Source organism: Plectrocnemia conspersa, unplaced genomic scaffold (assembly GCF_051122295.1).
Source record: "Plectrocnemia conspersa isolate PC_06_02 unplaced genomic scaffold, ASM5112229v1 ptg000008l, whole genome shotgun sequence".
Lineage (NCBI taxonomy): Eukaryota > Metazoa > Arthropoda > Insecta > Trichoptera > Polycentropodidae > Plectrocnemia > Plectrocnemia conspersa.
This window is the reverse complement of record NW_028277172.1, coordinates 14,101,789-14,124,313: the sequence shown is the minus strand read 5'-3', so window position 1 is coordinate 14,124,313 and position 22,525 is coordinate 14,101,789. Positions and strand designations below refer to the sequence as shown.

Sequence of the window (22,525 nt, the reverse complement as noted above, 5' to 3'; positions counted from 1 at the left end):
TAAAAGTCAAAAACATGGTAGTAAAGGGCACAAAGATGTTAGTAAAAGCCTTATATTTTTGGTTTAAAGTTGTCTATATTTTTCAAAGAACATATGCGTTTCTCACATTTTATAATTTCGCTACTCGCTGATTTAACTAAAATAGCATTTAACACTATTGATCGATTATGCCTACCAGCATAATAAATTATACCCTCATGCGTGTAATTGTACAATTCTATTATAATAGAAACTCTTCTTGTCAAGCAATTAATTATAAATAACGCGATTCTTTCAGTGTTTCGATAGTAGTTAATATTTTAGAAATTGCTATTGAAAGTATGCAAATTTTGCAGTACCATGCTTAGGAAATTTTCATTTAAACTTACATTTTTTTTCAGAATTTTTTTATGTATAGCAGGATGGGTCATTTTTAGTGTATAAATGGTTAAATCAAGCACTAAATATCATTATTTTATATAGAATGTAACTATTATACATTTGTGTATTTATTATTACTTGCTCTCTCACTATCGTTTGTTTAGTAGATAGGGACAGATCGCCAGTTCTTGGTGTTTTGCGGTCCGAAAAACATATACACAAGTCGTATACCCAGTGGCGTAGCTAGTGTATGTGCCGCCCAGGGCGATCCTTAAAATTGCCGCCCCCCCCCCCAAACATTTTTTGCAGGGTCATAAAATCAGCATTTCTTAAAATAATAAATTGGTCATTATTAAGCTCTTGTTATTGGAGGATTTATATTTGTTTTAGTGCATTCAGGGTTAAGAACCACACTAGACAATCCCATCGCGAATATGCCACCCCCAAGCAAGTGCCGTCCGGGGCGGCCCGCCCCCTCCGCCCCCCCATAGCTACGCCACTGCGTATACCTTCTGGAGATTAGTATCGATAGATTGATCTCATTCGAAGCTTAGAGAATAATTGAATTCTCTCAGGTGTCATGTGCAGTTTGATGAATCTGTCACACAATTCGTAAAAGTTAAATAAAAATTGGATATATATATGTAGAAAAAGGTTTGCAATCGCCCTCTTATGGATTATATTATTATGCCACTCATTTTACATCATCTATCGCGTCTCGTACAATGTACACACTTGTTTTTAATTGATTATCACTATTGTTAGAGTCTGTTGCAAAACTCTTTGAAATGCCTGCTCTATTCCCATGCACTTATATATTTATATTCTCCATACTTTCGACACTTTTCTTTGCGAATTCAATTCTGCGTCGAGTGCGTTGCGTCATTCTTCATTAATCATCGACCGGCTAGAAGAGAGTTCCGGTCACCGATTACGACCTTGCCTGATCAGGCGGGTTTTTAGTGGATATTCTTCATATACAAATACCTTTTTATTTGCGATGATAAACTCGATTGGAACGCGGCTGTGTTTTGATTGTGACAATCGACCTGCCGTTCAGGACTTTTCAAAATGTTTTGAGTAAAGAGCGCAACTCGGTAGTGTTGGTATATTAGCTGTGTGACATTCTAAAGCTATAAATATAACGCGAAGCTTCCAGCTCACTCAGCCCACGTTCACCTGTTGGTCGATTTGTGCGGTTTCGAGTTTGATATCTCTGATATCCAGATATTGTGCGTGATATGCGCATTTGTGTTAATATGCGCACAAGGCTGTGATTGTTTTATCAGACGATATGATGATTTTAAACATTCTTCAAACGATTTTGCGTTTTTCATATCGCGTGTCGGCGGATTCGAACCGCAGCATTTCCGTGCCGTTAAAATAAATATTATCGCATATGTGTGTTATATTACAAGAATCTAATTGATTTAAATATAGGATAATAACTGGCTATTAATAGGTGTGGATTTTTCCGCTATACGTAAATACATACATCCTCTTTGGTCGTTTCTAAGAATAATAACTATATCAACGCAATATGATAGTCTTCCTATATATATAATCAGATTGATAACTAGAGTCCCGTCTAAATAAAATATTGCTACATTTATTTATTCTTCAAAGCTGGAACGAGTTGTTATGACTCCCACGCGCCACAGATTTCTTGTCATTGATTTAGCACGTTGGACGTGATCTGATCTTCTTCGGGTGCCGTCACCCGTTATGGGTAATAGACTGCTTTGTAACAGTAAACCAAATGATAGTTTATTGTAATGCCTTTTTCTGATAATAGTTTGGATGTGGATTTAACAGGAAATTGTTTTAAGAAATGTGTGTATTTAAATAAACACTTTGTACTAAATATAAAACGAATTGTTTGTGCATTTATTAAAGTGGTTAGATATCCTTCTTTGTGTGACTGTTTAGCTAGCAGCAAAACAAAAATTTCCGAGATATAGGCCCCCTAAACCCTTTTTAGTATTGCCGTACATGTACGTCGGTCGATCTTTCACTGTTTTGAGGTACCCCAAATAGTTATATTATATATTCACATATAATATAATTGTTATATATTTACATATGTAGCTGAAGGTTACGAAATAAATTAATAATTTAATAATAGAAAAGTGTTTAAAAAAATGATTAAAACACACTATTACAAGAAAGTAGTAAAATAAATCAAAGCAAAAATCATTGATTTTTTATTATTGTTTTCTATAAATGCAATATTAAATAAAAAATTTTAACAATAAAGCAATTTGTCTGCAGATAAAAAATTCCGAGATGGCATTCGAAAAAAAATTCCGAAATGACATTTTTTTGGCTCCCGCAGCAATTTGTCTTCAGAATAAAAAATCCAAAATGGCCTTTTTATATTTAGTGTCCCTATTTGATATTTTCAAAATCTGGTCATCTTATTTATGTGAAGTAAATCTTAATTTAATTAATTAATATAATTTGAATAAGTTAATTCATTGCAGAGAGTTATTCATGGGGTGTTCACTGCTCTGACCAATGCTCGCTCGCACCTAATCTGTCTCAGTAATGCAGAGAAAAAAAATTTTTTTTGAACAATTGCTTTATATATTGCTCATTTAAATTATCATCTATATTCAATGAAAGTATTCTGGAAGTGTCTTGTCAACAGACGTTTAGCTTACATTATCTTTTGTATATATGTGTAAATATCCTAATTTATTTCAAAGTACGCCATGATAAACTATGCGTCTGTGATCGACCACTGTACTAATTTAATTTAATAAAAATCTAGCTACGTGTCCAAATGTAAGCCTGCTCTTTCTTAAGAAAATATCAATTATATAATATATATCTAAATTTCTCGTCACTAATTAACATTTTCTTTAAATAAAATAACAGTTTTATTAATATACAATTTAATGTGCTTAAATATTAGCCAATTTGGCTCCTGTATTTTTAGAAATATACATATGAGCATTTTTAGAAGTCACTGATGAACAGGTGAACGTTGGTCAAACAGTTAACACCACATGAATAATTCTTTGCAACGAATCTACTTAAAATAAAGTTTATATAAATTGACCGGTTTAAATTTTAAAACATATTTATGTAACAAAACATTGTTGGCCGCTTTCTTAGTCGTTAGGGGTCAAACGCAGAGAAAATTTGCATAACCATTGGTTTCTGAACGTGGCGCCGATATTCTTAACAAGTAGCTTCAATTCCTCTCTAATATTTTCTTCACGGAAACTACACAGAATTACCTAAAAATTTCGCCCTACGCGGTAAAATCGACTCTTTTATTTTTTAAATAGAATTTAAATATTGTAAAATTAACTCCTAAAACGTTTTTTTTTTATATACATGTGTATAATTTGCTCCATAACGTTACCGCTCGACATAAGCGTGCACGACTAAAAAAAAATCTATAATGTACATATTTCCAACGTTTAATAAAATTTTGTACAAAACTTATCGATATATGATAACAATATATAGTGATAATTAAATAATAGGTGATTCTAATATTAATTAGACGGCAACAGAAAGCAGTGGATGTGGATTTAAAAGCATTACATTTCGGCTGATAACCAATACAACTGAAATCTCGTAATGTTCTCTAATCTAGTTTTGGCATAATATTGTGCATAGTTCAATAGATAAAACTTAATCGTATGCGATAAATGTTTGTGTGCAGTGTTTTCCACCGATTATTATTATTATTTTTATTACAATGCTTATGAACGAAATTATCTTTATTATTTTCTTTCTTGAACAATATTATACATACAAAAATAAAATATATAGATATCTAATTTATTTAAACCCACTTTGCTCATAATAATTTTGTAAGATAGAAGGGAAATGTTGGGGAAATGGTAGATGGGTTAACATCTGGCTATTTTCGAAACAATAGTAAAGTAATAACAGAGTATCAACTTTGATATTAAATGTTTGATATCGACGTCACACAATCTGTTGGAGAATCGTACTTTTCTTAAACACTTGAGTAATTCCCAAATTCGCACGATTTCAATACGATTATTTTTAGATGGTTTCTAATATAATTTTTACTGGCGACTTTTTGCTAAGACGTAATTTATGGCATCATGGCGATATCGTGCAAACAAGTGGCGAACACGTGGCTAAGAGAAATAAAACGTGTTAATAAAATATTTATGGTTTTTTAGTCGCAATTTTTTTATGAAATATAACAAAATGAGCGACTTTAAACTCTGTGAGCCAACGCTTCTAAAACGATTATTTTGCTAGTTTCTTGAATTTTGGATGGTGCTGCAACACACTTGCGCGCAATCGACATCATATCCGACCGGCGTTGTTTGTTACGCTTTTGCGAATAATAAAAGCCGTCTTTTGTAAAGTGTGTTACGTTCGCCTTGAGCCGCGATATCGATTGCATCTCTTGCTTAGTTTCCGTAACGCTTGCGGTCGCGCTTTGTATTATTTTCTTCTTTCTTTAAAATTCGAAACTCGCAATTGAGCAGTATAGAAACTATGCTTGGCGTTTTCATCGATAGTCGTCTCTTGCCCCCGTAGCAACATTCTCAACTTTTCCTACTCTAGAACAAGTTCAAAAAATATTCGAATCGAAATACAGAAGTTAAAGCAATAAAAATTCATATAAAAATTGATTACATAATTCAACTAGTGATATTTTAATAAACCAGCTCACTGCAGTTCCTAAATTTTGTCATAGTAATTTTAATTCTTCCAGGGTGATTATTAAAATGTTGAATCAATATATATATATATATATATATATATATATATATATATATATATATATATATATATATATATATATATATATATATATATATATATATATATATATATATATATATATATATATATATATATATATATATATATATATATATATATATATATATATATATATATATATATATATATATTCGTTTTAACAAGCTTTAATATTTATTATGTTTTAGCTCTTTTCTTGTCTTTTTTTAAAGACACTCAAAAATCGTCCAAAGATATTCAACCTCGAAACGAGTAAATCCGTAAAATATTAAGGCATCTTCTTGGTCTCTAATTGCGTCGGATGTTAATTTGCTTATTAAACTTGTTTATTAATTTCTACATTATTCTCCTTGAAACACATTTACGTTTGTTCGTTACGATAAAGGTTATATATTGTTGACTGTAAAGAATACTCACTTTAAAATCAGTTTATACTGTATGTTTATTAGTGTATATTAATAAACGAATAAGATTTATTTGAAGTTTTGAAATAAAATCGTATTTTGGTTTATTAATTCGTGACATGAACTTTAAATATCCGGAATCTTAATTCCCCCATCACTTCACCCTAATGTTTAACACCAGCAAGATAGACCGATGGTATAAGTCGGTGTCTGGGAAATCAGAATTAGTGATTATTATATAATTATAATTCCGATTGATCATTATAGACTAGGTTTTCCTAGATTTTCCTAATCTCATAAAATAAACGCGATGAATAAAAAATTAAAATCAAGCTGGTTCGTGCATAGTGACATCTATTGATTATAAGCTGTAATAATAGTTTGTAATTAATAAAATAAATATCACTGATTTCAGTAGTATGTCTCACTACTTACTTCGAAGTTGCTGATTGTGTTTACCCAATTGTAATGCATTGGGCTAACGCTTGTCATATTACAATAGATAACTTACAGTAAATATGTGTATAAATAATAGTTTATTAGAAAGAAACTCCATAAAAAAACTAAACAGTGTAGGAAGATTTCTTGATATCTTTATTTGAAGAAAAGATAATAATTAATTAAATTGTACAGTAAAAATTTTATTTGGGGAACGCATTTTTGATGCCGCGTTTGACATTCGCAAAATTTCTAAGATTTTTTATTATCTGCTAACCGTTTCTTTACGCTAAAACGTTTTCATTGTACATTATAGTAGTAATTGCATAGGCAAGTGGTATCAGTTGGCGGGTTATCGTTGATAAACAGTGAAATCGCTCCTCATTGGACGCAGATAGTGCAAATTATCTGGCACCGGTAGACATTCTTAAAAACTATGAGTCTGTGGTGAATTTTCAATCGTGCATCATGGAGGTGGATTCGCACCCAGTTTGGTCCAGCGATAGGGAGTTCACCGATGGTGATCTAGACTGCTCGGACGATGAGAGCGAGGATACTTACCGTCCTCCCTACGAGACGGCTTCCAACGCCAAGACTTGCAACGAGGCAGTCAACGGTTTTGTCCAAAGAACGAAGAAACTGTCCGGTTCCTCTGCAGAAAGTCTGGCCCTTAATGGCAATGTTAACGGGATGGACGATAGCAGCATCGAGGGGATTCTGGGGAAAGATCACGATAAAGTACGATTGACGAGAGTCAAAATCATTCAGTGCATCATGAGCTAAAGTTTTGTTTTATTTCAGGCTGAAGCTCGATTGGCAGCTCGCCGGCAGGCCAGAGCAGAAGCTCGCGAGATTCGCATGAGAGAGATCGAAAGGCAACAAAAAGAGCAAGAGGAAAATGCTGACCGAGCGTATGACATGTATCCTGGTGAGTTCACATAAAGATTTTATTTTATATGCTAGTTCTTTACTTAAAAACCAAATGATAAAATATTTGTCTTAAATGTGGACATTATGATAAAACCCTAATATTGTATGACTAATAAAATATACATATGATAGAACCACGATAATTACATAATCTAATTGAATACTATATATTTTCCTGTTTTAATTTTTTTGCTAAAAGAGTCATCACTTTGTGCTTTAAAGACTTACTTCAATTTTTGTTCCTTATCAACTTCTCCATTGTGGTTTTCGGTGATACTGGTTATAGCAATTCCATTTATAAACCAGTTATACCATTGTGATATTACTTCATTTTACTGTCTCAATTCTTAGCATTGATTATTTTGAAAATCATTAGATTTTAATGAAAATATAATATATCTCATATCATATCTAGATATTTTTTAATACTTGATTTATGGCATCTGTCAAATTGACAGGTTTCTGATTTGATTTGTATCAGACAGTATTTTTTATGGGTTTTTTACGACTTCTTTGTATTTGAACAATGCATATATATTAACACTATTTTTATTTTTGAAAATCTGGTCACTACCTATTTTTAATGATACCCGTAAACCTAATGTTAATGTTTTGTGTGTATGTATATATATTTCAACACAAAGATTGCAAAGCACTGCTTAATTTCATTCTGCTATAATACAAATAACTACATTTAAATTTATATTAATGTATACAGCTAACCTAACTAGTAAATAATAATTATTATTGAGAATTTCCGATGAGTTAGTATGCAAATGAATATAATCAATATTGTGTTTTTTCACTATCAATTTAATCATAGCTGATAAGAATCTTGCATATGTTGCGATACATAACTATTTTGTTTTAGATTATTCCTATTCCTCGAGAGTATCGAGAGTGGCCGCAAACACGCAAGTGTCCACCCCCAGCGGAAGATTGGCATCCACCGGCAACGTCAACTCATATCATTCGTCACGAAGGAGCTCTGAAGATTCTATCGAAGAACCAGGCAGCATCAGAGACATTCGAGTGAGTATATTGAAAACGTCCCTCTCAATAATGCATTCTTTTATTGTTTCTTGATTTTACGACTTTCAGTACGAGTTGAAAGAAGTCGAAGAAAAATTCCGCAAGGCCATGATACTGAATGCTCAACTGGACAACGACAAAGCGTCCTTTTCGTATCAACTGGAATTGTTGAAAGATAAATTAGAAGATTTACAAGAACAATATACGCAATTGCAGGTATGTTGTCGATTTTATATATAATATAACTGATAACATAGTTTATAATTTGTTGATGAGTGTCAGAATATTAAATAAAATTAAATGCTTCAAGATACATAAGCTTACTAATATATTTGCTAGCATATTACAATAGTTATTAGGCCGACTTTAGCCTTTATATATATATTAGTTAAGTTGAGGACAACCTTCTTAGACTTTCCCACATTTTTCTTGTGAAGAACAATGCCCTATCACTTATTATACTTTTTTTGTTACAGCGAGAACATAAAGATAAATGCCGAGCCCATGATACACTAGTCCGCGAATGCAAGGTGACTAAAGAAGAACTGGATCGGTACAGTGCAGCTCTGGCATTGCGAGACAGGTGCATCGTAGAGGCAGGTATGGAGCTGGTATCGGTCGAAGCACCCGAAGGCGGTGGAGTGAGTGCGGCGTTGGTATCTAGTGCTAGCAGAGAAGCTCTGGAGTCCGCCGGACAAGGCACTCTAGGTATTGTTCGCTGTGTTCTGTGTGTTTAATTTGTAGTGATGATTATTGTAATAACTTTCAACACTTTAAATGTAGATGTACGGTTACAAAATTTGTGCTCCGAACGGAAGTCTCTCATGCAAGAAGTCCTGCAACTAAAACAACAGTTGGAGGAGGAGCGATCCAAGAAGAAAAACAACGTTAACAACTCGCATAATGGTCCATCATATGGATCGGACAGTGATTCGGACTCATTTGAACATCAGAGTACGTATAAACTTTCCATTTATTTATTAATTTAAATAAACCCAAAACATATTGCGTCCAGTCTCTGTTCTGATAAACCCATATCAACCTTCTATTTTTATTTTGTTTTGTTTTGTTACATCACTTCTTCCTGAACATTTGTTGTGAACATAGTCTTCTTCTTGTTTCTACTATGGACTTGCGTGTCCCATATTTAATGAGACGTTTTAACTTATTTTGAACAGTGTGATGTGAAAAAATTATTCCTTTACTAGTGTTGGTCTAATTCAGTCTTTGTTAATACATTTTCATTTTAAAGATGCCCACTATTATTTCCAAGGGTTAATTATTGTTTTTCTTTTGCCGCAGGAGAAAATTCCAAGTTAGTCGCCGATTATAAATTTAGAGCAACAAAGGCCGAACAGGACGTGTTGACGCTGCAGGCGACAGTTGCACGTTTAGAAAGTCAAGTGATTAGATACAAAAGTGCCATGGAACAATCCGAAAAGATCGAAGACGAGTTGAAGTTCGACCGCCGAAAGTTACAGAGAGAGGTAATTTTTATCTTTAGAATTTGACTTACTACATACTGTAAAATTGAAAGATTAGTTTTGCCATTGGAGTATCTTTGACCTTAAATTGAAAGATCGAGGTTATCGTTAAACATAAAATATAATTTTGTCAAAAATATTTCCATGGCCAAAGTAGATCGAGTATATGGTTAATTTAGACATTAGAGAATGTATAAATATAATCAAACGATCATGATGCAATTCCTGATACTGCGTTTCAGGAGAGCGGGGATGTTGACTTCTGGAAAGACTGGAACAATGATTAATATTCCATTTCAGGGGTATCTTAGAACACTTTTAATTTGTGTATCTCGAGACTACTAGTGCAACCGACTTTTGAATGATAAATTGTTAACATAGCATTGTGTTATGACTAATTCCTGTGCCGTTCAAACGTATCTACTATACTGCGAAATGTCCTTTAGTCCATAATTAGTTAACACCTTCGGTCAGTTTTTACCCCTTATTCATTTGACTTTTTTTATTATAGATGTGTAATGCAGAGGAACGCATTAGATTACTGGAAGCTAACGAATTAGCTTTGAAGAAAAGCTGCAAACGATTGCATGAGTTTAGATATTATAACTTGTATTAGCCGATTTTGGAGATTCAGGGTTAAAATGTATTCACCGCAACTGGTGTTATTTTATTTATTTTTGTGTGATTTTTTTTCATGTTCAACCCTTGATTTTTTATTAATTAAGTTCATCTGTAATTTTCACAAGTTTTTTTTTTACCCCTTTACGATGTTTCTAATATACAATATTATTATTTGATACTAAATACATAGTTGTTTATATAATACCACATGTACTATATGTCCAAATGATCGTTATTATTCATTGTTTATACACATCTCATAGATATAAATCGAAACTAGCTTCGTTCAATATAAATATATGCAAATACGAGGAGTCTTTAAAACTGTTGCATATTAACAATCTTCGAGCTTTGCTATTTGTAAATCTTATCGATTTTTAGCTTAACTTTTTTATGATGTATATATCTGAGAAGAATAATGTCACGCGAGTCCTTGAAGCTTAAAGCACACAATAATCAAACAGTGTGTAATATAAGGTATGCCAAAAGTACACTAATAATTTGCAATAAAAATAACTCGACTTTTTTATTCATCATAAAATTTTACAGATTTAAAAGAAAAAATCATAAAAAAATTTAATTGAATGTCTAATTACTTTTTTGATAAAGGTTTGTTTTTAGCTGAAAAGTGTAGCCCAGGTTTCAAAACGATTCTTAAACCAATTCAAGAGTCCTTCGACTATGCGTTTTATTTATCTCTGGAGTAGGTTTATACCCACTTCTTTGAGCTATGTCAAAAACTTCTTATATTATTACTAAAATTTAAAAGTAAATGTCTTTTGGCATACCTATATATTTGCTATATATAAAAACCAGCTTCAATAATTGACTAACGTGTGAAATCATCGTTGATCACATATTTTTGTATATAAATTCATACATATAACTTTGATGATTTCTTTCCTCACTAATAATCCTTAAATAAATTAACGTTGTATTGATGGATTTTCAGTCTCGAGAGGCGCAGAACAGAGTTGAAGAGTTGGAAACAGAAAATAGCCACTTGAACAAGCGTCTTGACAAGCTGAAGAACGCGAAGTCGGCGCTCCTCAAAGAGCTTTGACCTTGAGTAGTTTGATTCCGAAAATGTCAATATTCGGAGCAACACAATGGGTGTGATACAACTATGGTATTATACATATATATATATTATTATTATTAACATAATATTTTTGTATATTTATATAGAAGATAATCAAATAAATATTCACGCGTGTCATGTAAGTCGTGTAGATTTTTCAATTTTGTACAGTGGAGAGCTATTATTATAATAAACTATTATAATCGTATCGTAAAAGTCTCTCAGTTTGTTTATATATAGAAAAGGGCTGACACGTTATTATGGATATATAGCGAATGTTTTATGTGATTAATATTTGTATATTTGCGCTTATATGTTGTTATATTATTATTATAAATATAGATTAGGAATATAAAAGCAAAGATAATATTCTGAAAATTTAAAATATATCAAAACTAGCATATTTTAATAGATCAATATTATTAATTTGTAAAGAACATCCACTATTTAAAATGACTTGAGTTAAAAAATTAAAGATTGCTGTCTTGCTTTTATATTCCCTTGAAAAATATTTTTGGTTTGGTTTTTTTTAACTATTAACTGTTTCAGCGCCATTACGACTACTTTACTTTTATACTTTAATTTCGGTTAATTTACATATGTTTTATTGTTAAGTAATATTAATTTTTAACCAATGTAACATAATAAATATATATTATATACTTAAGTTATTCTGTTTATATTTATTATTATATTATATACTATATGATTGTAACGAAATGCCGATATGAGAAATGTGTATCTCCGATGTCATACATCCTCAATTCTAATTCTGAGGATTCACATATATGTATATTGTACATGTTTGTGTATTTTTAATCGTCCTGTAGGGATGCAATTTGCCAATATTGTAATACATGCGCCGGTAGTTAATTATCGTAAAATCATGGCTGTGCCTATTTACATCATGTTGATATAATATATTTGAAACAAACTATTCCAGTGCTGTGCAGTTATAAGACAAATTAAAGAAACGCTTTTAACAATCAAAACAAAAAAGACTGCCGATTTTTAGAACTGTATATTTGAGCGGTTATTTATTCTAAAAATAGTGTCAATTGTTTGGCTCAAAGAAAAAATAATGCCTATTTAATCTGTGGTATTTTATTCTATCTTACACGTTTGCGTAATGAAAAGCTTATATTAAGTAACACGTATTGTATGTGTATATATATATATATATATTTGGCTAGTGAAACGTTGATTTGTGTATGCAATTGTAAAATATGCAATTTTCGGATGTGTATGTATTAATGAATAGGAACAGAGACGAACTGGAGATCTTATGGACTATATGTACTTGTGAAGTATATTTAGGGATATATTGCTTCTGATTCTGATAAAATTAAACAATATATGAAAACAACATTTATGGCTAAAAATTGAAGTCCACGGAAATAAGTTCCTTATTACGTTTTGCCAACATTTCAAAGCAATTTAAATGTTATTACTTGTACAGCTTTTAATTCAATCGATTGCATGATTATTTGGAATAGATGCATGAAAAATCATACAAAATTTTATTTTATTACTTTGAAGCATAAGTATGTGAAATATAATGTTTAAAATATACATACTAATCAATTCCAAAATGTCAATAATAACGCATAATTTATACATGGAATTGAACTGTGAGTTTATAAAATAAAAATAAGTATGTTAGGATATGGCTGTAAGGTATGGGATTAGCATCAGGATACATGTATTATTTCAAAAATCCTGATTATCGTCACATATGGGTATTTGGTAAGACATCTTCGGGCAATTTATGATTTTCACAGATTTAATTAAAACTATTTTTAATGCATTCAATTTATTTACCATTCATATGTTATCTAAATATCCAGTGAAATATCAACAAAGTCCTTCTTTCCAATAATCTGCCATATGGAAAGTATTACCTCTAGGTCGTCTCTGAGTAGGAATATATAAAAACGATCGTATTGTTGTAGAATTCTATATATTTATTTACAAAATACACACATATGTACAAGGATTTGGCCGTGAAAGCAATTTTTGGCCATTTTGCAATTTTATTTATACACATACCGTGAATAATATATACACTTCGGTCGGACATGTAATATTTTTTTTTTAATTCGGTGCTGATTGTAATTTTATTAACACACGTATCCGTACATTGAAATTTATTTACAAATCTAACCAAACTGTTTCGGCGTACATGTGAAGATTCTAATAAACTTGACAATGAATTTATCATTATTCAGTCTTTTATTTTTGCAAAATTATACGTCTCGCTCTCGCCAAGGGAAAACCAGAGGTTCTGTCTATAAAATCACTAGTTAAATAGAAAATAATCCTAGCAAGTGGCAGCTCATGAAAGGAAGCTGTGTAATTTTGAAATAATAAATTATCTATATTTTTAGGTACTTTTCTGTCATCGGAGGCCAAATATTCTGACTAACGCTCACTCGTTTGCACCTTACCTTTAAGATACAATTATAAATGACATGTGAAAGTGGCCAAAAACATTTTTCTACATAAATACTTTTTTAAGGTTAGGTACGACCGAGCGTTGGTCAGAACATTTAGGCTCCGATTATAGGAAAGTATCATTTTTTATACTATATGTATTTAAAAATTAATTGTGATTTGAAAAAAATAGCTCATTACCTAAATAAACTCACGAGCCACAACTGAGCCTAGTTATATATAATAGAAAGCAACCAGTCAATAAAATCATTATAAAATTTTAGAATAACAAAATGACTCAATACTTAATGCACAACTATTCTCAATCTTAATAAAAAACATATCGATACAGAAACAAGCTCATATTCAATGTCTTATTACATTACATTTATTATTATATATAAAAAAAATGTTTTAGTTCCATAATGACTATGATAACTGATATATTTTCACAAAAATCTTTTGATAACAAAATTTTAATTAAACCATTCTATTCCTCTGAATGTGAGGAATACACATACGGGAATACAATGATCAGAACCTCTAGTACAAATTTAAGTCTCGGCTTTATTAAATCAATCAAATTAGCATAATTAAAAACGAATGTCTGTCTGTGACTTGATAATAAAACAAAAATTCTTATAAGAATACTGCATATATTCTATGGCAGTATCTTTATCTGCTGGTCTACAAAAATTGTGTACGAATAAGTAATCCACTGTGTTGAAACTAAATTTCCATATACACATATGTGAATGCTATCTGTCAAATGACAATTAAAAACATAGATTAGGCATATAGAAGTTAGATGAGAAAAATATTCGACAGAATTTATGAATATAGGTGGCACATTAGAAGCTTTTTAGTATTTATCAGAAGACTGCTGAAAAAAATATTTTAAGTGGTTGAATGATGATGGTTGCCAGTGAAACTAGATTTGAAGGTAGTTGTAGTTATTGAGTGGTGTTTAATTGACTGATTTCAATAACATTACCATGAATAAATAAATAATATTGACATTTGATTAATAATCGTCAAGATAGCGTAAAATTACACATAAAATATATACAGAACTGAATAAACACGGATCACTTATTTGTACACCCGCCACAAAAGTCATAGGTCGATATGCTATTTTACGGAAGCGCAATCGCATTCCGTCACTTTCCCCATACCCCCCAATAGTAATAAATTATTGATAAAAAATATGGATTTGTACAATGCTTAAATTTACATTTATAAAAACTAGATAGCGGGCCAGTTAAACACGTCACGTCACCCGTTCGAGTGCTGCGATGGCGTCAACCCGCCTTGATGCTCGGGGCTGTGCTTCTGCTTTTTCCTCTTCTTTTCCTTTTTCCGTTTCTTCCGCTCCTTTTCCTCATCATGCCGCTTCTGTTTCTTATGTTTCTTCTCGTGAGTATCTTGCCCAACGGCGTCTAAAACGGTGGAAAAAGTATATGAATATAAGACATACTAAGAAATTAAAGATATTGAGAATTTTCTAAAAATATATCAAATTAATAAACACCACACTTTGTATGATGCGCTTTCTGAGTTTTGAGATAAAATTGGGGTTAGACAAGGAGACACATTGTTCATCTTTATATTCATTTTTATACCGTAAGTACCCGTAAACTCAATTATAGGAGTTGTATATACATCACAAAAGTATGCATATGCATCTCCATTATTAACAATAGACCATATCCCTCTATCTTTTTAATATATTGTTTCAAACGTAACATTTATAATTTTGTTTATAATGTCAGAATTATTAGAAATGGCAGTAAATTTCTTACCGGTAATTTGAGCTTCTTGACTCATCGGTCCGCCCTCTTTATGCTTATGCTTTTTGTGTTTGTTCTTGTGCTTTTTCACCGGCGCTGTGTTTATATATCTGTACTGCTCCGGCAACGGACCCGGGTGCAATCTGAAGCCGGCTAATTGAGCACTTGTCAACGGGAGCAGTTCTTTGCCACCGATTGGAGGTTTATCTATGACGGAACGAAGAGTGCTGTTGTCCTGTTGGCCCGGCCCGTCCACGATTCCGGGCAGGTTCGGTAAGAAGGAAGACAGTTGCTCTTTGAGTTTTTTGCCACTGAACTTGCTGTATGAATGCTCCAAGCCGTAGTATGCCATCAAGTTGGTGGCGCCCGTTAGTTCGCATTCCGCTGAAAGGTAAGAGATATACATCATAGTAAATTTGCCAATGACATATCAAAATACACCGAAATATATTTAGTGGGAAATTTAACAGATTTCTTTAACACTTAACTAACGGGTTAGGTAGTACTTACCAGTTACGATCGCTTATGGTAATCCAGTACAGATTGAATCTACCTTTTTGATTCCTGATGGGTTCTGTAGTGTCTACCCTTAAAACTTATTGTGCTGCTATTTATGGAATGAATGTTTGAATTATATAAAAAAAATTATGACTTTGAATATAGATCGTAAAATCACAACATAATTTACAAGGGGAAAAATCATTCAAGATGTAATATGGATAGATATTTCTTAAAATTCTAAAGCTATCATAATTTTTCTGTTAATTTTGCGTTGCGCGAAATAATCGTAAAACTGCCGGTTGTCATGCAGTAGACGGCGAAAATGCGACTCGTTGATTAAGTCTATCTGAACAAAACGATTCGTTTAAGTTTGTTGTCTTTGAATTTATTTTAATATTTATTGACATAAATGCCAAAAAAAAATTGAAGAATAATCTATTTGTATCATTATCTGTGAGCAGAAGGATCGAGGAAGTGAGAAGGAGGTTTTAAAGCACTGTAAATCACTTTCAGAATAAAATAAAAAACTGGAATGAGCTCAGTAACACCGAGACTGGACACTTGAAGATTGGACGAAAATCATTTGGACCGATGAATTAAATATTAAATAAATTGGACGTTGAAGATTCCGAAAGGAACATCTTAATGATAGCATAGTACATATGTCCAAGTTGTTGCCTTATTAGACCAAGTGAGAATTTAAATTCAAGTTATGGTTAAAAAAAAAGCAGGGACAAGAAAAAGCATTTCAGATTTTTATTGCTTTTAATTTTTATTGTAAGTCCATTGCTACTCTTTCAGAAAATAAATGTAAAGCTTTGACAATCATCTTAAGGAATATCTGCAGTATGAATTAAATCTATATCCAAAATCACTATTTGAAAATGCTGGCTTGCGAATATTGAGCTGGATAAGGATAATGTAACATACATCATCGATGGTGGATTTCTTCTGTATTGCATCGTATGGAGCAAAGATGGTACTTTAAAACGCCAACTATTTGCAAAGGCATTTCAGTTCAAATATTGTTGTTGTGTTCAATGCTTACTCATACTACAGTAAAAACATAAAAGCAATAGAGCAGTTGAGACGAACCGCTGATTGTGCTGATCAGCCAAGAAAAGTTTTTATTGAACCGGTGCAATAAAAAAAAGATTATTGGAACGCTTATTGAGCAATTAAAAACTGCTAACATGGCTACAAATCAAGCCAAATATGATGCTGATGTCATCATCGAAACAGCCATTGCAGAATCTGAACAACAAAAAACCGCCATCATCGTTGTAGAAGATATTGATCTGCTGGTTATTTTAATAGGACGAACCTAATCACATCAGCAAGAATTATTTTAAAGGAAATGTGGAGACACGCATGTATTCGTCTAAAAGCTTCGACAAATATTCTCATTCAAATCTTGAGCATTCCACAGGAACAAGTTCACTTTCTCCATCAAATGCTTTTGATGGAGAAAGAGAACTTGTCCCTGTGGTTGTTGATCTTTTAGAATCAAATGTGACGAAAAACGAGGAAGACAATGATTCAGAAATTCAATTTGGGCGACCAGAAAAAGAGGAATCTTGAGACGCATTCAGAGGTGGACCGAGTAGCTTTTGATACCATTCACTAGGAGGTTGTTCAAATAATTACATTGATACAACATGAACTAGGCCTACACTGTCTAAATAAAAACGCACCTTACAGTTTACCTCAAAGGTGGTGTGGACATGAATGTATTTAAAATATTAATCTTTTAATTATTATTCTCATAAATTTATTATTTATAAATAATAATATTTTTACTACATAATTAACTTTGTAAAGTGTACCACGCGTCTGGCTCTGTAGTTTACATAGCGTTATCCTATAAACAGATGCGCGCTTCCTGCTCTTAATATTAATATTTCGAAAACGGTCAATCATAAGAAGAAACGAAGTTAACCAAACCTGTAGAAAATTTTATGCTCTGAGATTTATTTATCTATGCTGAATCCCATCTTTGCAATGAATTTGAAGCATCTTATAGAGATCGATTTGAATATTTTCAAATAGTAGTTGGCCAAGGTTTGATTCTTGCGAATCATGAACAACAAATTGTCGACAATTCTCTGAGCAGTTACAAATCTGATAGCTTGAGAATGATTCAGATCGAATGGTACACTTTAATAAAAGCATATTGAGAGATTTATCAGATCTTTTGTGAATGTCAGAAAATTGGTGTCAATAGAAGGTGTAGGTTTATATCCGTATTGTTGATCAATTAGAAAGTGGTTACAGTGATTGAAAAGATATCTATGTAGAACGATTTGGAACAATTCTAAGCTGTACGTCTTATATAGGAAGTATAGAATTGTAGCATAGTAAAAAATACTAACTCGGTTTTATTATTAAAATAACGGCATCTTGATGGATAACGGAATGGATTATTTCTGCCTGAATTTACAATTGGTGTTTATTAAATTTTGAAACGCATTTTCTTCATTCAATAAAGTTGATTTTATTCTAGGTAAGTAAACTTCATATTATAACTTGGTTCTGGTATGAATTAATGGTGTTCCGGCAGTTCCATATTTTGTAACCAGTGAATGTTCGGAACGGTTGATGACGCTCGATTTATATAAATTTAACAAATATGGAACAGTGTACCTAGCCAATCAATGACTGGTATATAAGAAGTTTAGTCGTTTAATAGCGAACTTAAACAATCTTTCAACAACCCGACTTGGCGGCTTCCACCCTCTTGAATAGAGACGGCGTTTTCGCATATACATATATTTGTAATATGAGAATCTGATCAAAGCAATTCATTGGTAGAGAATTAATTTTTAATTCAGGTCACCTACAATCAAAACGTTTTCATATTTGCGTAAACAAATTCGCGGAAAACTGTGTATTCCCAACAAATATAAATAATATATGCATGTTTTTATTGCTTTACAGCGAATCGCTTAGGTCAGCGCATCAGCGCGACAAATAATATCAGATTATATTATTTATTGCTCGTTTATTTGGTATCTATTATTGGCCCTGATTAGTCATGAACTGTAAAGAAAATGTTTACTACTTTTGTGACCAACGGCATATAATGATGCTGTCAATGCTGATGATAATTTAGGTTAACAGATTTCCAACGGCAATTCAATATCTAATCTGTTCTAGCGTTATTCAAAATCGAAAAACGTTTTTAATTTTCAGTACTTATACTAAATACAACACATTGAATGTATAAAAGTTGAGTTTAAAAATTGTAAAAAAAATATGGTGCGTCTTACCCGGGGGCTCCTTCATGAGGTAGAAAGGACCCGAGTGAAGGATGGAGGGGTTCTTGCCGAGCGAGATGGTAGTCTTGAGGGTGCCGGACGAATCCTGGCGGGCGACCTGCGGCGAGCGCGCGCCCCTCGGGGACGACTTGGGCGAGTAGGGCTCGCCCTTCCTGAACGGCTCGCCCATGGCGCTCGCCGCGAGCACGAGCTGCCGCACCGGCGCACAACCACCACCAAAACACCGACCGCTCGTCGCTCACGAGCGCATCTGACCAAAAGACGCGAAAACCCACCCGACACACGGACGGAGTTAAACGCGCGATCAGAGCTAAATTACGGAGCTAATATCATAGCTAATCGCCTAATTTTATTCAGACTATTTCATTATTACTACTCAAAATATATTTGATTAAATTCTTGGAATATAAAATGAAGTTAAAGTGAGGTTTTAAATTTAAAACAGATTGTATTCATTTCATTTATAGTGTAAAATGATAATAAATTGAATTATGGTATATGATATTTTTTTCAAAATAATATTAAAATGCTACTTGCTAATTGTTACATTAAAACATGGTATCACTTCTCTTTTAATGTTTAATGCATACTTTTAATTAATTGCTGTTTTCGAATGTTATGCTTTTCAATTTATTTGAAAGCGTTCTATTATACTTTTAGTTTGAATCTTATTAAAATCATTTTTACGCATTTATTTAATTTAATAAGATTATATACAATATAATTTTTCTCAATTTATTGCGCATTTTATAGCATGGTTTTCTCCAATATTAGTAAACAAAACTACATCGGGAATAAAGTGTGCATTTTATAAAGTTTCAGTTTTTTATGTTGGCAGTACACTAAATCAAACAACGGTCAATGATCACGCGTATTCAAAATATCAAATGTTAGTTTGAAACAACACATTTACGAAATGTATTACTTAACTACAGCTCAATGCGTGAAAATTGTTCAATTATTCTACAAAAATAACAATTCTGTAAGAACTGTGTATTTATTATGTACATTATGGTAAATTTCATCGTCCTACTGAGCAAACGATTCACAAAGTAGTTTGGAGACGGGAGGTGACAGGTGGCAATTTATTTATGTACATGGTATGACGAAGCGAAGTGCTCCTAACTAAGTGAATTAAAAAAAATCGCAGTTTTTCAACAAGAGAAAGTATGGATCGTATCCATATTTGTACCCTAGCAAATAAAACGAGAATTTTTAAATTGCTGGAAAATGTAGTTTTTAACCATTGATTCTCCATCAAATAAATTGTATTTGAGATAAGTGAAACACAAAAAGTTACTCAAAAGAAGCATTTCAATTATTTAAACAATAGCTTTAAAAAATATTGCATTTAGAGCAAGACTGGTCCGAGGAGCAGGCAGTACAAGCGATCGCCTGGGGCGCTAGATCTTGTGGGGCGCCGTAATACCAAATAAAAGTGCAATATTCACTAAAAATCATCAAACAATATTATTAAATAATATAATCTGATATTATTTACAGCGCTGATGCGCTGACCTAAGCGATTCGCTGTAAAGCAATAAAAACATGCATATATTATTTATATTCGATGCGAATTCAAGAGGCTGCAAGCCGCGAAGTCAGGCTGTTGAAAGATTAACAATATGGAGAAGAGACACCGATGGCTATCCTACATAGATTAAGTTCGCTATTAAACAACTAAACTTCATATATACCGGTCTTTGAATGGCTAGGTACACTGTTTTATATTTTTTAACTTTATATAAATCGGGCATCATCAACCGTTCGCTGGTTAGGTTAGGTTCGCTATCCCATTTTTTAAATTTCATAATCACTTCAAATTACTCTTTAAATTTATTCACGCGTAAAAAATTGCGACGAAAAAAACTACAAATTCTTAAATACCAACAATCGCAAAAATGAGTATCGTGTCAAATATAATATTAAATTACTTTAATTTGAATTATATTTTTGAGCTCATATGATGAATTATTAAAGTATTAATAGAGAGGAGAGGTGCAAATTTATTGTTTGCCTAGGGCGCCAAATGATCTAAGGCTGGCACTGATTTAGAGGGTCTCCAGATAAATTATTTGTCAAAAATAATAGTAATATTTTAAAATGAACAACCAGTTTTTAAAACATGAATCGGTGATAAAGTAATACGTAAAACGGGCAATAAAAACCCATACAAAACGCATTACTTGGGGAGTGGGGGGGGGGGATATTTATCAGAATCGCAAAGACAAAATTTTGGAAATGGTGAAAAATGCGTTTTTATTTTCTATAATTGTGAGCTGTACACCCGATAAAAGTAATAAAAAACAAAAGTCCATTATAAAGAATCCGACATTTGCAACTCAAAAATAAAAATAAAGGAAAGTTTCGGTGAATTAAATATTGAAGACACGACTGTAACAAAAATGACCAACATGGCTTTTCCCTCGAAAATAATCGTAATAAAGGTTACAACAATGTAGCCAATGTGTGGGGTATAAGAAATAGTGTACAATCTAATATTTTAAATATAAATCACATAGCGTTTTTCATTCGACGTGTCTGTCATTCTTTACATTTGGTCATTGTTGACGCTGTAAAAGGAGCAATTGAATCTGTAAATTTTTCAATCATCCAAACTAAATACATTTTTTTTTTGCGATTGACAAAACGTTTGAAAATTTTCAAGACTATGAGTTGTAAATTAACTGTGAAATCAATGAGTAATACTAGGTGGGAAAGTCATATAAACGCCGTTAGTGCTTTAAAGACAGGATTGACAGGCATATATTCTGCTTTAAAAGAAGTTATTTAATTGAAAAACGATTCACTTATACGTTTAACAGCTAAGTCTGCAATGCAATAAATGATAGATTTTTCTCGTGTCTCGCAATTGCAAAGATTTTTTCGAAAAATGTGTTTTAGAGGCAAAAACTCTTGCAATAGATATAGATTTGAGAGACGATTTTTAATTTGGGCTAAAAAGAATTGCAATAGAAAAAGAAAAAAATCTTGTCGATACAATAGAATTTTTCGAATTTTTGTTTGAAAGCAAGTATTGTGTGCATTAAGAATATTAATGACGTTTCAGTTGTCTAGGGCAGAGGTCGGCAAAGTGCGGCTCCGGAGCCGCATGCGGCTCTTTGGCCCCTTAAATACGGCTCTGGCACAAATATCTACGGGTATTCGCACCAGATTTAAAAAAACAAGGAAATATGGAGCTCTAAATTCGAACGTCTTTGTGTTGATTTGGAAAATTATAATAAAGGTTTGCTAAATTAATAAATAGATTTGACTCTCAATTTTTTTTTAATCATTGTAATGTACATATTTGGCTCTTTGGCTAATAAGTTTGCCAACCACTGGTCTAGGGTAAAAGAACTTTTTCAAATTGGTAATAATTGCAATAAAAAATGAAATTGTTTAA

The 22,525-nt window shown here is 32.2% G+C and overlaps 2 protein-coding genes across 14 annotated transcripts in view; one reads left to right on the top strand and one right to left on the bottom strand.

Annotated features, from left to right (window-relative positions):
* Positions 1-13,340, top strand: part of LOC148233078 (leucine-rich repeat flightless-interacting protein 2) — a 29,323-nt gene extending 15,983 nt beyond the window's left edge. For 6 of the 13 annotated variants that reach the window (XM_088190580.1, XM_088190576.1, XM_088190573.1 and 3 more), the window contains exons 2-9: positions 6,286-6,707; positions 6,771-6,897; positions 7,771-7,931; positions 8,001-8,147; positions 8,408-8,639; positions 8,715-8,885; positions 9,234-9,418; positions 10,989-13,340. In XM_088190580.1, coding sequence (XP_088046706.1) covers positions 6,438-6,707; positions 6,771-6,897; positions 7,771-7,931; positions 8,001-8,147; positions 8,408-8,639; positions 8,715-8,885; positions 9,234-9,418; positions 10,989-11,099 — 1,404 coding nt within the window. In that variant the 5' untranslated portion in view covers positions 6,286-6,437 and the 3' untranslated portion in view covers positions 11,100-13,340. Of the gene's footprint in view, positions 1-6,285; positions 6,708-6,770; positions 6,898-7,770; positions 7,932-8,000; positions 8,148-8,407; positions 8,640-8,714; positions 8,886-9,233; positions 9,419-9,657; positions 9,718-9,926; positions 10,059-10,988 lie in introns of all 13 variants that reach the window. The other 7 variants (XM_088190584.1, XM_088190587.1, XM_088190583.1 and 4 more) reach the window with 5 other exon arrangements.
* On the bottom strand, positions 13,061-19,431 carry MED19 (mediator complex subunit 19). Its single transcript, XM_088190588.1, has 3 exons — positions 19,111-19,431; positions 15,353-15,724; positions 13,061-14,989 (listed from the first exon to the last, which is right to left on the bottom strand). The coding sequence occupies exons 1-3, from the start codon at positions 19,286-19,288 to the stop codon at positions 14,826-14,828; spliced, it is 714 nt and encodes a 237-aa protein (XP_088046714.1). The 5' UTR covers positions 19,289-19,431; the 3' UTR covers positions 13,061-14,825.
* Positions 19,432-22,525: the final 3,094 nt, after the last annotated feature.

What these genes read in the sequence shown, in the direction of transcription:
- MED19 (XM_088190588.1), bottom strand. Translation starts at nt 19,288, where the DNA reads ATGGGCGAGCCGTTCAGGAAGGGCGAGCCCTACTCGCCCAAGTCGTCC. An exon ending in CCTCATGAAGGAGCCCCCGG is followed by an intron (nt 15,725 to 19,110) that starts GTAAGACGCACC and finishes CTTACCTTTCAG; the next exon opens with CGGAATGCGAACTAACGGGC. An exon ending in TCAAGAAGCTCAAATTACCG is followed by an intron (nt 14,990 to 15,352) that starts GTAAGAAATTTA and finishes CCACCGTTTTAG; the next exon opens with ACGCCGTTGGGCAAGATACT.